Source organism: Lepidothrix coronata, unplaced genomic scaffold, assembly GCF_001604755.1.
Source record: "Lepidothrix coronata isolate B3197 unplaced genomic scaffold, Lepidothrix_coronata-1.0 Scaffold88, whole genome shotgun sequence".
In the NCBI taxonomy this organism is placed as follows: Eukaryota; Metazoa; Chordata; class Aves; order Passeriformes; family Pipridae; genus Lepidothrix; species Lepidothrix coronata.
In genome coordinates this window covers 2,714,222-2,730,810 of record NW_016690268.1, presented here as the reverse complement: position 1 = coordinate 2,730,810, position 16,589 = coordinate 2,714,222, and the positions used below count along the sequence as shown (strand labels likewise).

Below are 16,589 nucleotides of genomic sequence, written 5' to 3'. Positions count from 1 at the left end.
TGTGCATGTGTCAATGCAGATACATTTTGAGCTGCTACTTGTGTTATTTTCTGAAAGAAAGGACATACAGAAGACATGAGACAGAGTTCTTTTTTTTTTCAAAATACAAGCTGACAGCACATACTAAATAATTTACTGGACCAACAGAGTTTTTAGGCTTTTCCAGCCATTAGCTGACTCTAACTTTTGGGATGTCGACTTTTCCTTTCCACTGGTGCTTCAAGGACACCAGGATCATCACAATCCAAGGAAGACCAGACATTTTTCCCCATGTCAAAATACTAAGCCAAATTATACTAAGCTAAATGATTAAGCCCTGCTACAACCTTCTTTTCATGCCTAGCATTGTGAGTAGAAGTTGTGGGAGCTGAAATGGGACAGGCTGAAGTCTTCAGGTTCTAAAATGAAATACTTGGGAGTACCATACCAGAGGACACAAAGAACGTTATGATCATGAACAAAGTCATCTTAATTACCAAGTTAATAACCTGCTCCTGTTGTGCTTCTTGGGCTAAAAAAATACTGAGAGTTAGGACTACAGAGTTACTGTGGGACCTTTCCTAGTGTTGTAGGTTTGTCTCCAATCTTAGGAGGTTGTAAATAAACAGAAAACTTGGGAGTTTTGTCTCTTATAAAGCAGAAGTAACTACTAACTACTTACCCTAGTTTGAAATACATCGTTTTTCTACAGTAGCTTTTAAAGACTCGCAATGACTAACACAAAAACAAGACTGAGAAAAAAAGACAGCGACGGCACGTGCTACAGAAGCCAATGAGAACAGCTGCCAGAGTGGGACTCATCTCCTCCACAGGCAGCAGTGCAGAGCTTTGGTAACATACACACACTCCTTCCACAAGCAAGAGAAAGAGGCATGACCCTTCAGGGCAATTTTACCCTGCCCTCATATGGACTTCTAGAAAAGCAGAGGAACTGAATGCCAAACTTCCAAATGGCTGAAGTTAAACAAGTGAAAACCCATCCTCCTGTTAAACCATCCATTAATTTCAGCATGGAGTTGTATGTATACGCGCACACAAATATATACCACTAAATAAATAAAACCAGACAGTTTCTATATAGCTGCTGTTTAAAATGTTCGAATCCCCCAACGCAAACAAAATCTGCACTGGGAAAGGAGGGGCTCTGCCTGCCATCCTGCTAGATGAGAAATTCCATTAAGGCACACCTATGTCTTTGTGGCACTAGTTACTTGTATGAAAGTGTTCCTATTAACTAAAAAAAAAGACTGCTTACTGGTCCTTTTGTAGCCATACATACATTCTACCTTCAGCCACAGTTGGCCCCTCTGGCACTCAGGAGTGTGGGTGGTGGACCTGCCCCAGCTGCATTTCTGTGCTGGAGAGGGTCCCTAGCTGAAACCCTCCCCAAACCATCCCATTTTCTCATAGTCCCTTGGCATTTTCAAGCCCCTTTGTCACCACTTTGGGACCACAAAACTACACTGGATACCACCAAAAACTGTTCTGCTGCAGACACTGTTCTGGAAAGGACCATGAAATACACCATTTGCCTGCTGCACTTTCTAGCATTTTTTACAAGCTAGCTCTCAGAAAAGTACACACAAAACAACAACACTTTTGGTGAAAACGCTAGAAGCACAAATGCCACAATGTTGGCAAATGAACTTTAAAAAAAAAAAAAAAAGAGAAAACGTACTGGTTTGTGTTTCTTCAAGGAAGTAGGGTGTATTTCAGAGGTAGTATATTTTTCATAAATTATTATAAATAAACTCTTGCAGCAACTTCTATTTTTCCACAGGATACTCAAATAGTTTTGGGAATGACAGTAAAAAAAAATAAACCTGCTGGTATAACATTATTAAGCAAAACATTTTCACTGATTTCTTTCTAAGCCCTTGGCAAGTGGAGGGGAATGAATCAACAGGTGAGAATATCCACTGGGTCTGCAACAGCTTATTGGTCTGTCCAGGAGCAACACAAGGAAAGGTGATGGGGACACAGCCCTTTGCTTTCTCTTGGTGAGCAAATGTGCTTGCTTCCTCTTCAATCTGACCTCTCAGAACCTGAGGGAAAACACCTCTCAGGTGGAAGTGCTGGAGTATGGTTCCAAAGCAACGGAAAAGCCAGAGCGACCCAACAGCTGTGCAAATCCTTCCCCTGAGAGATGCCAGGTGCATTAGGGTGGAAATCTCTACAGCCCCAACAGAGGAGTCAAAGCTATGCACTATGGGCTCCAACAGACATGTCTTCCGTGGGAATCAGGTCATACAGGAGGAGGGGGAAACCGTACCAAAATGAAAACTTTCATTAACATAAACTGCAGAAGAAGAGGAGAAAGTATCATCTTTCCTAGCCTGCCTCAGCCAATAACCCTCAGGGTTCTTTCTAATAACATCCTTCCTTGGGGAAATATAATTACCAAGTTAAAGATACACTTTCAAACAGAAAGCAAGCATAGTCATAAATATCTTGAGTGCTGTTTAGATCACTAGCATTTATAGAAAACATTCAATTTTTTTCTTTTGATTTTTTTCCAGCTGCCTTGTCCTGGTTGTCATTTTTGACAGCTTCCATGCTTACAAATTAGTCACTTCCACACACCTCATGGAGAAGGCTACATGAACACACCTGAATGTTTGAAATCTGTGATGATCTTCCTTTTGAACTTAGGTGTTAATAATAAACTTTTGTAAGTAGTCCAGTACTACGGTGATTCTAACTCCAGCTGGGTTAATTACACAATAATTAGGTACAAACATCGCAACACAAAACACAGCTACATCATTATTTGCAACAAATGTTAACTCTAAATAAGTGCAACCTGTCCCACAAACACTTGCTATAAACGACTTAAAAATAAACGAAAATTTGATGGGGTAAACACAGAAATAAAAAAAAATTCTCCGGGAGAATTTTTTTTGTTAAAAAAAAATTAAAATAAAAATCTCAGCACTCATTTAGAGTTCAGGATCTTGTGAAAGAAAGCTTTAAAAGGAGCAAACCTGATTTGCTGTGGCTGTTGCGGCGAAGGGAACACTTGTTGCAGGAGTTGTTGCTGCAGAGACAGTGGCGGCCGTAGCGTTGTGCATCATGGGTACTTTCAGGAGGGGAACCATGGAAGCAATGAACAGGAGGGTGCAGCATTATGGTAAGAGAAGTGGTATTTTTGGCATGGTGAATATCAAGAGCGGCAAGCCATCGTCATGGGTTAAACCGGCAGATGGCATGCAATCACAGTGCAAAGCGAGAAAGCGTGGCGGAGAAATAAAAAAAAGGGGAAAATAGCTTATTACAAGTACAATTAAAGGAAGGTTGTCAACACAATCAGCGATTCCCAGAAAAAAAAGAGTAAGGACCACTGAAAATGTGACTGTTGTCTCTAAGAAGAAGATTACTTGCACAAATGAGGTCTTTACCAAAATAGCCCGTTACCTGCGTATTGTTACGTGGGTTATTTGTTTTACCCCAGTACAGATATAAATCACTTCAAAATAAAATTCTACTACAAAAAGGCACAGTGGTTTGAACTGGGAAGAAAACTGATCAATGTTTATCTTAATTTTTAAACACAATTAAAAATTAATTATTTTCATGTAACTTCATTTTGAAGTAAGCCAGATACTCGCTGTCTTCCTTTATAATCCAATTTACGCATTTTTTCCTACTAGCACTGCATAACTGTTTGACTTTATCAGAGTTAAATTACCATCTGCTTTGAGGCAAAAATCAGGAGAGGGATGATGATAATTTTCCTGATATAAATACTACTTTGTTTGATCTAAAAAAGCAAGATCGATTTTGTGAAAGTCACTGCTTTTGCTCATTTTAAGAATGAATTTTAATCAGCATCTTCATGGGGGAATTATTAACTTGATGTTTTAAGGCTTGATATTTTAACCATTTGATCTGAGTAGGCTCAAAAAAACCCCAAAGTAAAATCACTGGGATAGGGCTATAGCCTCTTAGAGGCTGTTGCATTGGACTTCACCCTTGCATGCCCAAAATGTTAATTTCAAGCTGCAAATATATTTAAAGGAGGAGTGAGATTCAGATCACGAGTTTCAACAGAACCTCTGTGGATCAAAGTAAGCATTTCTGGGAAACGCTGATAAAACTTTCTAACACACAGCAAAGGAGAAATAGGCACACCACTATGAAACTTTAAAACACTGATGAAAATTTGCTGGCTTTTTCCAGTATTTTATGATTTTATAGTACTAGCCAATATAAAATATAAAGAGAAATAAAACTTTGAAAACTGAAAAGCAGACTGGAATTCATGGTATTATGCTTTTGCAGTGTAGTTGTTATAGCAGGTGATATCACGTCTAAACTGCAGCTTTCATCTACAAATCTAAACACTCTGCGAAGTCAACCAGAAGGACAAGCGAACCTTTAATTCTAGTCAGTGGCTAAATCTTGCCTAGGATTTTTGAAACAAGTGAATATACATCATATACAGTATGAAAAAGAGATCAATAAAGAAATTTGGAACCTACCAATACTGGTAGCGGGTGTCATGCACAAAACTGACCCTGCGTGTCATGCAATGATAGGTGAAAAAAGTGGATAAAGGGAAGAAACAGGTTAGCCGTTTAGAGTTAACATTCAAACTGAGATTCAAGCATAACCACAGAGAAGTAAGTTAGTTAAATGAAACTGTAAGGTCATTCATAGGTTTGCTTTAACACAAAAAGGTGATTGTGTTCTTACTAAAATCCTAAATATACAGTGTGATTTTTGGCATATTTCTGTGCATATTCAGGATACTTCATAAACTTTTTTACTTATTAATTTTATCGTTTCACATAGTACTTCTGTAGCAACAAGTTTTTGTTTATAGAAACATCTTTGATTAAAGGTCACGGTATTTGGGAATTTTAGAACTCACTGCATAATTCAGACAGCTCAATATAGCACAGATCAGCATTCACCAACTTTCTGACACGCATCAGAGAAAGAAGTTAAAATGAAATTAAGACAATATTATTCTGCAGGGGCTTTGCCAAATTTGTGTTTGATGTTAATGTACCCATTCTTAACACAACTGGAGGTGGAGCGGTGCTTCTGAAGAAAATAAACACTACTTTGACAATTCCCCAAGCTAAACACCTCAAAGTGTGTAACGTTGCAGCAGAAGGCTCCCAGTACACCTCAGAGTGTGGAAGCACTGCTTGCCTGGAATGCTTAACCTTTCTGGAAAAGACCAAATGGAAAAAAACATCAGCATATTCAGTACAGTACATACAGCAAGCTGGTGAAGTTATGCAGGGAAGGAGACTGGTCCCAGATACGTGCATATTTGACACAAAGCCGAATATGCTTCCTGTATTCCTGCTTAATTACTACCACAGCACCTTCCGGGACTCTGCAGTACTTGTGTAACTATGAATGACCTTACCCAAGAACAGTTCCCAGAGAATACACAAAGTTCCTCCTCTAGAGGCTATAGAAACACTAACAAACAGCAATGGAAAGAGAGAAAAGATCTCTTGTTTTTAAGATCGTTCACCAAACAATAAGGAGAAGGTGACAAAGCAATCAAACTGATGTAAAACAAACAAAGTGCAGAACTTTGGAGGTAAGCCATGCTAAGTCAAGCCCCACACTTTTTGTTAGGGGAGCCAGTGGTTAAGAAAGCAGAGGAGTTATATAAAACAATTAAGTTTTATATATATTCCAGCAGCAAAACTTGTTTTAAAATTTAATACACATACACACACACACACACACACACAAGGAACACGTTTGAAAATTATACCAGTTTAGAAAATACCACATAATCATTTAAAATGCAACAGATAATGTCATGCATTGCTCCTTAGACCTGGGTGGCATGACAGTCCTTACACCCGCCAAATCCAACCTTCCCAGGAAATGTGGGAATATCAGTGCAGCATCTTTAATGGAAAACTCATGACACCCACTCATATAGAGGGGGTTTCCCTTTCCTAACCTTGTCCCATACCCCATTTCTCTATCTAATATCCTTTCTAGGTGCTGATGGTGTTTGAGAAGACCAGGAGGTTCATCACTTTTGAGAAAGGTTTTCTACTCTGGGGCTTGGGCTCCATCTGCTATGTTACACTTCTGATTCTTTTTTTTTTTTTTCATGCACTTGTTTTGGGGCTTGCCAACAACCTGGCCTGTAAGGTTTACTTCCAAGATCCACACTTCTTACCATCAGAAATTTGTCAGATAAAACTATAATTACAACCATTAGCTGGAAAGGGGGACACACAATAAAAGTACAAAAAGTGAGCTATTTAAGGAAGCATGAAAACTACAAAAGTCTGGAAAATATCCAAATGCTCTTTCACTGAAAAAGGTTTAAACTACTGTATTTTCCATAGTTAATTTGAAGTCCTTGGCAATTGCAAATAATAGCAATAAGCCCCAAAAGGGAGTGCTTAAGAAGGAAAAACACCTATTGTGCTGCAAATTCTCAGGGTTTCAATGTAAAATAAATTTGTGGAAATTTCGGCATGTTTGTAAGCACAGGGCAGTCTTCCATTCATGTCCAAATAGGCAGTCTCACGTTTTTTTTTTTTTTCCCCAAACACTCCCATAAATGTCAATGTGTTTTCTGCCACAGATATTCTAGTGCACCAATGTGCTAAAAATACAGCATGCTATAACTTACTATTACAAATACGGGGGCAGGCTCCAAGGTTGTTACTGAGGCCTTATAGAAAAATTCCATGAAGTCAAAGCCATCTGTGTTTGCTTTTTATCTTTAAAAACATATGGGAATGCTGATAGATTGGGAAATCATCATGTGTTGTGTTTCATTCCTTGTTTTACCGACATTCTTTCTATAAACTAAAATAACATTGCTGAAATGTCAAACGCATTTGTAAACACGTAGTTTTAAATCATTCTGGAAGTTCACACTGGATAACATTCTGATACTAAAATATATTATTAGTCAATTATGAATGAAATTGCAGAATTCCTTAGGCAGGATATTTACCTTTGGGAAGTTTGGAGTGGGGGTGACTGACATAATTTAAAGGGTTATGTTGTTACTGTTTACACAAGCACCTAGCACATTCCTTTTCTCACAGTGTTAAAGAGAAGCTCTGCCACCAGCCATGGTGCTCTGATTTTTACAGAGTTACGAGCACTGAAATGTAAATTGCATTCACTCATCTTCAGATCATCCTTATGAGGAAGTGTAACCCCAGCTATGAGCTGCAAATGCTAGGAAAAGTTCTGGTGGTGTTCCAAAATGAGAACCACAAAAATGCATCTGATGCCTCAAAGCCCTTTTAGTGCAGTTACAGGAAGCGATGTGTTTTGCCAGTATTGACTGGAAGGTTATGGCTGGTGTTCCCCTTCTCAGGGTGCTCGTGTGCAGCTGGGGCAATCCCCACGGCTGCACAACAGCAGCCAAGGGAGCAGGAGGATGCTGTGGCATCTCTGGAGTGTGATGCTTTCCCCAGCGTTTTGTTAGCAGAACTTTGCCCTCTTGTCATCTAGGTGAGTGCTGGCAGATACGAGTCAAAATCCAGCCAATTTAAGGTAGGCAAAAAAGGGGCAAACTCTGGACAATGATGAGCAAGGCTGTGAATGTGCAAAAATGCAGCTTAACGGCATGCTGAAGTTTCTCCTTGAATTGTCATCCTGTGCAAGAAGAATTAAAATTACATGTAATTTTAATCTGTGCAGACTTCACCTCAAGTGGGGCAGGGAGCAGTTAAGTGCAACTGCCTGACTTGGAGCTACCTAAGGAACACAATATTGGTTCAATGTGGGTACAACATACCTGTTGGGATAAACGCTGCATGTTGCTGCAACTGAGCATTGGCAAGAGCCTGTTGATAGTGCAAGACACTGGGATTGAAAACGGCACTGGCACCATTGCTTTTTTCAAGTGCTTGTCTCTTTGGTAAAGGGTGAAGAACACCAGGAGGAAAGGCCTGTAAATAAGAAAGTTAGTTAAAATGACGCCATTTTTAAGACGTTGTCTGTAACATATATACAAATATGAAAACTTAGTATTTTTTAAAGCGGCTAAAGATGCCTTGCCATGCATATTAACTCAAAGCACAGCAATGTAAAATGAGTGAAATTTTGTTATTGATAGCAAAAGCATGGTACTATTAACCTAAAACTGTAGCAGCACAACTACTGAAAAGAAACGTTTGCTTTAAAGCAACGAAAATGGCATTGCCTTTAAGTAGGTTTTCAAATATTACAGGGAGAAAAAACCACTTGTGTTTCATTGCCAAGTATTTTCTTTTTTTTTTTTAATTTAAATATCATTTCCTATTATTATACAGATTAATGGATTACGTTACACGTTTTTAATTACAAAAGCAGTTTTATCTCAATTCAACTTTTCATGAGAGATTTAAAAAAGATGAAACTGTGTTAGGAACCAAACTAAATAGTCTGCGGTTTATTACGTATGAGAATGAGATGGATAAATAGAGCTTCCGGTAAATTAACGAGTATGTGAAATCATTTCCGGTTGATGTTCGAAAAGTAAAGCGATACAAATTTCATTAGTTGCTTCTCTGAAGGAAAAAAAAAAACCAAAAACCAAAAACAAACAAAAAAAAAAGCTACATGCAAAGCAAAAGGTGAAAGGTCAAAGTACCAGGTCTACAGTTGCTTCGAGAGGTCGCTTCATTGCTTTGGCAGTCGACTGAGTCTTTTAATAACAGGCAGCGAGCACATGATGGCAGTGGGCCAATGGGAGTCAAGCGAATTAACATACAGGTAAACAGCAAGCAGAGGTGCATCATGGGAACGGCATTGCATTTGTGGATAGGTGAGAAGGAAAAAAATATTCTGAATGCAATATACAACATACAAAACACTAGGCATGCACAACAACAAAAATGTCTTCTAAAGAAATGAATATTACATTTTGAATTAGTACCGAAGCAAAAATGCATCTACTATACCTTAGTTAAAAGCATATAAGAGAGTAAAATATAGATGTTTGAAATTCAGGAAAGTTGAGTAAAACAGCAGCTTGCAGACACTATTAAGCATCATATAAACACTTCACAGAGATGCAAAAAGTTTTAAGGATATGCCTATAGGAATTCCTGATAAGTTAGTTAAGTCACATTTCAAAGTGGCAAAATTGATTTGGGAGGCTACATTTTCAAATGTAAAGCACTAGTGAAAGTTGTAACGCATTATGAATGCTATTAACATCAGTGCTTACAAGCCAAAGGTATTTTAATTTAGACAAGTGAATCATTGAATGGATTTGGGATTCAAAATGAGAGAGGCTCTCCTTTGCCAACGTCTAGTTACACTAACTTATCATTAATTCCTTTTTTTTCCTCCTATAGCTGGGTCATTTTTGTAGATTTTTTTCCTTGTAACTTACCACATTACATTGAGAGGGAAAAAAAGGCTTTCAGAATTGAAAACCTACTTGAAAACACACTTTCTAAATTTTGCTACAATCTTCAGTACTAGCTTCAGGTCAGGAGTAGGGAGTAAAAATAATGCTCCCAGTTCATAAGTGAACATTAACCTAAGAGTTACGATATTAGTCCAGCATTATTAATTTTTTAAAAGAAAGTATCTAGGCATAGTACATAGGCATATACATTTATGTATATTTTCATAATAAGATCAAACTTATGGCTGATATGATGGCATTCTGTAAAAATCTCATGTAAAATATTACTTTCAAGTTTTATAACTTAAACAATTCTTAAAAACATTTAGAAAGGAAAGAAAAATTTATTTAGAAATCAAAATTTTTGCTTTTGTTTTTTAAACACAGGCTGGTATTTAGCTCTTTTTAGAATATACGGATTATGTCAACCTTGAAATCAGTTATGTGGAAATAGGGAACAAAAGTGGGGGGGAAAAAAAAGGACAAGGCACAAAATGCCTGCATAGAGCTTGTGGTCACAAGGTTAGCTAGTGTCAACAGGGTATTTTGCAGAATAGTCCTCATTTTGCTTATTCCTTGTTCCTGTCTCTGTTGCACGAGTCTTCTCAACACCATCTGCATCTCTCCTTTGGCACTTTTCTGGATTACATACCCTGATCTGTAGGATCTGCTCATCTGTCTGTGTCCAAGACCCAGACATAACAAGAAACACCTGGTACAAAATTAGGATCTGGACAGACTTCTGTCTAAGCAGGGCACCGTGCAGCCAAGGTTTGATACCTGCCACAGGTACCACTGAGAGGGCATCACTCTGCCTGTATGGGGCACAGCCTCAGATCCACTCTGCCTTCAGCACAGACCCAAGCCTACACAGAGGTGAAGCAGTACAACTGAATTCAGCATTATGCAATTATGAAGTCCACAAATTCAAATCAACATCACTAAGAGTAAAGCATTTCAGTTAATTACATTTATTATCCAAACGCAGATTTTATCTAATCTCACTTGTGAACTTATTATCTGTTTATTATCGCCTTTCTCCAATTCTTCTCCATGCTCTTCTTAACCTCATCTCCCTACTTTGAAGTTTTTTGCTGGCTCTCCCCTCAACTTTCACAGCAAGTTCAGTCTCACAGTTTTCTCAACCCAAAGGCTTTAACTTGATCTGTTTCTAAGCCTACTCATCAACCTCGTTTCCATATAGTCTCCCACTCTTTTCAGGCTTTCAAACTGCTCATTTTTCTCCCCTACAGTCATATTTTCTTTTATTTCATCCTGATAGTAAAATTTCCTTTGCCTCTTTCTGTTCCATCAGGTTATCTCCTTCTTAACATTTGATCTCCTACATAACTAACAACCAAAAAAATCAATAGCTACAGGCTGGAGAGAAGAGAAAAAGGCTATGGAAAGGAAATAAAGATAATAATAAAAATTATCAAAGATCCAAGGCATAGTATTTGTCTGCCATATGTCACGTTGGCAAATTATAATGTCTCCTGGAATACAAGTAAGATCCACACAGCAGTGGCCTCCACGGATATGCAAGGAGCTCCTGACTAAATTCAAACACAAGAAAGAAAGCACACAAGAGGTAGGAGCAGGGACAGATGGCTCAGGAGGAACTGGGACACAGCCTGAACATGCAGGGATATGTCAGAAGAGTCAAAGATCACCTGGAGTTGAATCTGGCAAGAGATGTGAAAGCCAACAAGAAGGGCTTCTCCAAGTGCATAAGCAACAAAAGGAAGACTAGAGAAAATGTGTTTCCACTGCTGAATGGGGCAGGCAACCTGGTGACACAGGACATTGAGAAGGCTGAGGTTCTGACAATCCTTTCCATCTCCATCTTTACTGGCAAGACTTGTCTTCAGGACAGTGGGAGACCAGTAGGAAAGTCTGAAGTGAAGATTTATCCCTGGAGGAGGATGATCAGGCTAGAGCACATATAAACAAGCCGGATGTACACAAATCCATAGGAACTAACAGAATGCACTAACAGATGGGTGCTGAGGGAGTTGGCCAATGTCACTGCGAAGTTACTCTTAATTATCTTTGAAAGATCCCACTGACTGGGGGAAGTTCCTGAAGACTGCAAGAAAGTAAATGGTACTCCTATCTTCAAAAAGAGCAGGAAGGAAGGTCTGAGGATTCACAGGTTGGTCAACCTCACCTCAGTCTCTGGGAAAGCAATCGAGCAAATCCTCCTGAAAACCATCTGCAAACATATGAAAGCCAAGATGGTGATGGGAAGTAGTCAGCATATATTTGTGAAAGGGAAATTGTGCTTAAAAGCCTTCTATGATGAGACTGGCTTGGTGGGTGAAGTGAGATCAATGGATGTTCTTTCTCTTGACTTCGAAAAGGTTTTCAACACCACTTCATCCTCATAGACAGCCATATTTAGTATGGGCTAAATGGGAAACAGGTGGACTTCCAGTGCTCTAAAACTCGGAGGAGTGGTTGATACAGAAGATAGATGTGCTGCCACATAGAGGGACCTAGAAAGTCTGGAGAAACGGGCACAGAGGAACTTCACTACGTTCAACAAAGAGAAATACCAAGTCTCATACCTGGGGAGGAACAGCCCCAAGCACCAATACACACTGTCGGTCACCAAGGTTTGGTAGAAAAGACCCTCAAGACCTTGGTGGACACCAAGACAGCAATGTGCCCTCACAGCAAAGACAGCTGACAGCATGCTGGGCTGCATTAGGAAGAGCACCACCAACAGGTGCAGAGAGGTGATCCCTCCCCTCTACTCAGCACTAGTGAGGCCACATATGGAGTGCTATGTCCAAGTCTGGGCACCCCAGCACAAGAAAGGTACAGACACACTAGAAAACAGTCCCATAAAGAGCCCAAAAAATGATGAAGGGACCTGGAGCACCTCTTATCTGGGGAAAGGCTGACAGAATAGAGACTTTTTAGCCTGGAGAAGAGAAGATACAAGGGGAAACCTCATCAATGTATACAAATAGCTGACAGCAGGGTAAAGATGGGGCGGGGAACAAATGTCGATACAAGAAATTCCATTTAAATGTAAGATTTTATATAAAGGAAGTATTTCTTTTTACTGGTAGTATGGAGCAGGTTGTCAGGAGAAGTTGTGGAGTCTCCATCCTTGGAGGTATTATTAAGCCAAACAGACATGTACTGGGCAATCTACTCTAGCTCACCCTGCTTGAGCAGGGGAAATGAGCTAGGTGATCTCCAGAGGTCCCTTCCAATACCAACTATGAATTCACATTTTTATTTAGGCTGTACAGTCTTCAGCGATGTTTTATGCTCTCTGAAGCACCATATGAATATTTGGAGTTCCACAAGCACAGTGACAGGTAACACTCTCTTCTAATGCATTTTCGCATTTAACCTATATGTGTACCTCTTTTACGGTGGCTTCCCCCTTTCTTTTTACATGACTAGGTGATCTAGTATATCTGAGTACAAATTTCTAACCCTTAGTGCACAGAAACACAGATAGTGCACGTTCTGAAAAGTGGTAGAATGCAGAACTCATTGACCTCCAACAGTCTTACCAGCTTTGCCTACAGCGCTCCAGGCCTATGCACAACTCTCACCTATAGAAGTACCTTGGGCTCCCCTGCGAAGGAAAACCTCTTGGACACAATTTCAACCTGTGAGCAACCTGCAAGTGAACCCTATAGGCAAGCATATGTATTTTTCCCTTTTGCTCTCTAGATCCAGCTGAGCATTCTTAGTCATTCTTGGGTGGCCTTGCAGTCATGTAAGGCCATTTCTACCGCTTTTTTGTTGCTATTGGCATTCTGGTGATTTTTCATTCACTCTATCTGATTATTTCAAGTCTATATTAAGCAAAAAATAGTTGAATTGCAAAGAATCTTGTCTGCTAGCCTAAATGTGCCATTAGAATATTTTGTACAAATTTTTCTGCAAAAAGTTACTCTGTTCTACTGCCTTCTCCAGTGACATTAGACTGCTAATATTTCAATTCTGTGTTTCCAATTATGCTTCATCTTGCTTTGAGGCTAATGCAACTCCAGTTAAGGCTTATTTAAAATCACAGAATATATATACAACCATTACTGAAGTGCAAAAAAACCCCATAATCCACTCATCTCTCTCCATTCTTCTTTAGTGTAGTGCCTAGAAATTACACAATCTCTAAATGAACAATAAATATTGCACAACAGAAGCTAATCAGAATACAAACCCAACCTTCTTTGCTTTAATTTCCAGATGGTATTCAATTTCTGCAAGCACAGGAAACTTTAACTAAAAATCATCCAATTTGAAACAGAGACTGTTAGAGTATTAGAGAAAAAAATATTAAAACTTAAGAAATATTATTCTGTTTGGTGGTTTATGTTCTTGCATAACTTACCCTTTGTCCCTCAAAAAAGTCTGGTCTTTGCTATTGGCTAAATACAATAGCTTGGGGTAGTTATATACTGTACTGTATTGTGTTTCTGGTAAGCGTTTTACCCAGAGAATAACTGTATTGTCTATAACTACTGTATGCACTGCCCACAAGTCCACAAACCACATCTGCTTAATTATTCGTCCACTGCCAGCAATGAGGACAACGATTCTTCGATTTGCTGCCAGCATTTTTGTCTCCCAATTCAGATCTTGCATGCTTGATTTTTTTTTAACTTTATCAATACCACTCCAAATTTATCAACTTTCCTGGTAGCAACTGTAAGAGGGATCCAATACTGGTAAATGGATGGGTTGACTTGTCTGAACAGTTTTAAGTAAGAGGTTAAAATATCGGAAAATAAAAGCCCTCAATCTGTTTTCTTCTGAGTGTAGCTACAATGTTTTTTCTTAATGATTTCCCTTTTGCTTTACTACTTTTAAACCCCATGATTCAAGTAACTGGCCCATGACAGTGGGAGAAGCAAGAAGTCTCTAGCCATGAGATTCATCTAACCAAAGTTCAAAAAGATACAGGCAACACTTTTTCGTCTTTTGGGATAGTTTTGTATCTGCAGAGGGCAGTTCTTTCTCATCCTCAGACAGGCACTAATGGTAGAATAGAGCAGTGTGCTGGTTTTTCTCCTCTCCCAAACAGTGAGACCACGGTGGCCAGCTATTTAACTGTCTGACTGCTAAGGTGGAGTGTGTTGAATCTCAGTGGAGGTTTCTGTTCTATTACTGATCTCCAAAGCAAATGCTCTCTCTTTCCTTTTCTTCCAAATTTCCACATGTATATCCGTCATCAAAGAGCTAAAACAGCATATGTGTCCCTGTTCTCCTGGGAACACTGAACCTTATCAGTTTTGTTTCTGTTTGGAGATACTAGGGGCAAATTTATATATAATCAAGGCAGAGAACAGAAGTGGTATAGAGTGTCATTTGCTTCACTGTCTTGAATAGAAATACAGCATTAAATTAAGGGCATAAAGAAAAAAAAGTGCTTCCTCCCATCAAGCAATAATAATAGTTTTAAAAATTCGTATCTTTTACCAAAATAAAAAAAAAAAAAGAAAAATTTTACCAAAAGAGGCAAAAGAGAAAAGAAAGTATAAGCAAATAGCATCAAATTCAAGCAAAATAGGCATCAAAAAAAGGCAGCCATATATGCCAGCACTTACCATCACAGTCGCAGCTGCCGCAGCTGCCTGGGCTGCCACTGCAGCCTGGTTGGCTTGGTGTTGCGCCGCTTTGATTTTGGCCTGCAAATGTGCAGGAGGGTGAAAATACTTGCATTTCTCCCTCATGCAACGACCTTTTATGTAATCCATACACACGGTTACGGTGTTGTCGTTTGTGTCAATCATTGTGCTGTCTGCTGGATGCGCAAAGCGGCAATCAGTCTCTCCACGTGCACAGTTTCCCCGCTGGAACTCCCTGCACACCTACGTGCAAAACAACACATGTTGCAGGGGTAGAGCTCCGTGTAAGATGAAAGGGCAAGGAGAGCCCCGTGCCCCCAAAAGACAGATCTGCCGCTTCCCCCAGATAGTTCAAGTTTTACAGAAAATTCAATTTATTAAACCCTTCATCTTCTGGTGGGAGAGGGAAATGTATCTATTTTACCCTTACGTTCTTGGCTCCTCGGGTAGCTCTGCAGTACAGTGGCTAAATGAACTTGACATGCAACAGAAGAATTCACAAGTGCCTTTCCTTTTTCTGGTTTAGAAAACAGCTGGAAAAGATACTTACTGAAGTAACTACCCCTGCAAAACTAGCTGGGAATGACAAAATATTTCATCCCTTTCTAACTACACTTTGTATTCTTGCAGGGTGACAGGTAGGGAAGGAGTTCCTCTTGCTGAAACTCAGGGAAGATACATGTCAGATGCACTGTATTTTTTATGGAGTCTGCAAACAGAATTGAGAGCCTTCTTAAAAATAATTTTCAAATATGAGGAGAATGAACTTCTTTTCCTAGGAAGAAATTTGCTGTAGAGACTAGTGCTTAGGGCTTAGACTAGGGGATTGGATTTTGGGGCTATCTCAAACCATGACAGACATTCATTTCTGCAAGTCATTTGGCCTTCTTATGTCCTTGGATCTCACAGATTCCACTGAGTCCAGCCATGCAGAGATCCATCAACACCTGGGACGCTCTGCACATAACTGGGGGCTTGTCCCTTCCACCTGCTGCAAGGTTGGTAACATTCAACATGTCTATTTGCAGCTGAAGCATGAAGGGCTACACCACTCCCCTAATATTGATCCATAAGGCTACAAAATTCCCTTACTATCAGTGCGGAAAAATCAAGACAGAATTAATACTGAAATAAAAAATATGCTTGTTAGATATTTCATCAAGGCATGTATACCTGAGGTATTTTGGAGGTAATGAACTTTAAAAAAGATGAAAATTCACGTTGATGTCTATTAAATTTAAGCAAATGTACTACCTTAAAAATAACAGTGTTTAATTACCACTGGCTACAAGTGCAGAAATCCTGCCTGGTTACAAATTTTTTTACCTGTAGCAACTAAATTTAAGACTAGATTTAAACCAACAGCTTTTCCCTCCAGGATCTTTCACACAGCCTAACAGAGGATGTATTTCTAGTCACAGTGGTGTCTACAGTACCTCCAGTTTATCAGTCCTGAGGAGCTTCTGGGTAGCAGTTGAACTGGGGACTGAAACCGGTGGACTTCCAGGAACAATGACAGGCGGTGTGGGTAGGATCTCAGTCGGGACTAAGCCAACTCCCGGTGTTACTGGCGTTAGGTAAGGAGCAAAGCTAATAGCCGTGTTCGTTCCTATTGTGGGACCCACTGGAAATGTGGG

The 16,589-nt window shown here is 39.4% G+C and overlaps 1 protein-coding gene across 14 annotated transcripts in view; it reads right to left on the bottom strand.

Annotated features, from left to right (window-relative positions):
- MBNL2 (muscleblind like splicing regulator 2) overlaps nucleotides 1–16,589 on the bottom strand; it is a 109,374-nt gene that overhangs the window by 15,018 nt on the left and 77,767 nt on the right. For 7 of the 14 annotated variants that reach the window (XM_017821038.1, XM_017821053.1, XM_017821043.1 and 4 more), the window contains 5 exons: nucleotides 16,389–16,589; nucleotides 14,932–15,195; nucleotides 8,588–8,641; nucleotides 7,751–7,904; nucleotides 4,482–4,517 (listed from right to left, as the gene is read on the bottom strand). In XM_017821038.1, coding sequence (XP_017676527.1) covers nucleotides 4,482–4,517; nucleotides 7,751–7,904; nucleotides 8,588–8,641; nucleotides 14,932–15,195; nucleotides 16,389–16,589 — 709 coding nt within the window. Of the gene's footprint in view, nucleotides 1–2,984; nucleotides 3,080–4,481; nucleotides 4,518–7,750; nucleotides 7,905–8,587; nucleotides 8,642–14,931; nucleotides 15,196–16,388 lie in introns of all 14 variants that reach the window. The other 7 variants (XM_017821045.1, XM_017821047.1, XM_017821049.1 and 4 more) reach the window with 7 other exon arrangements.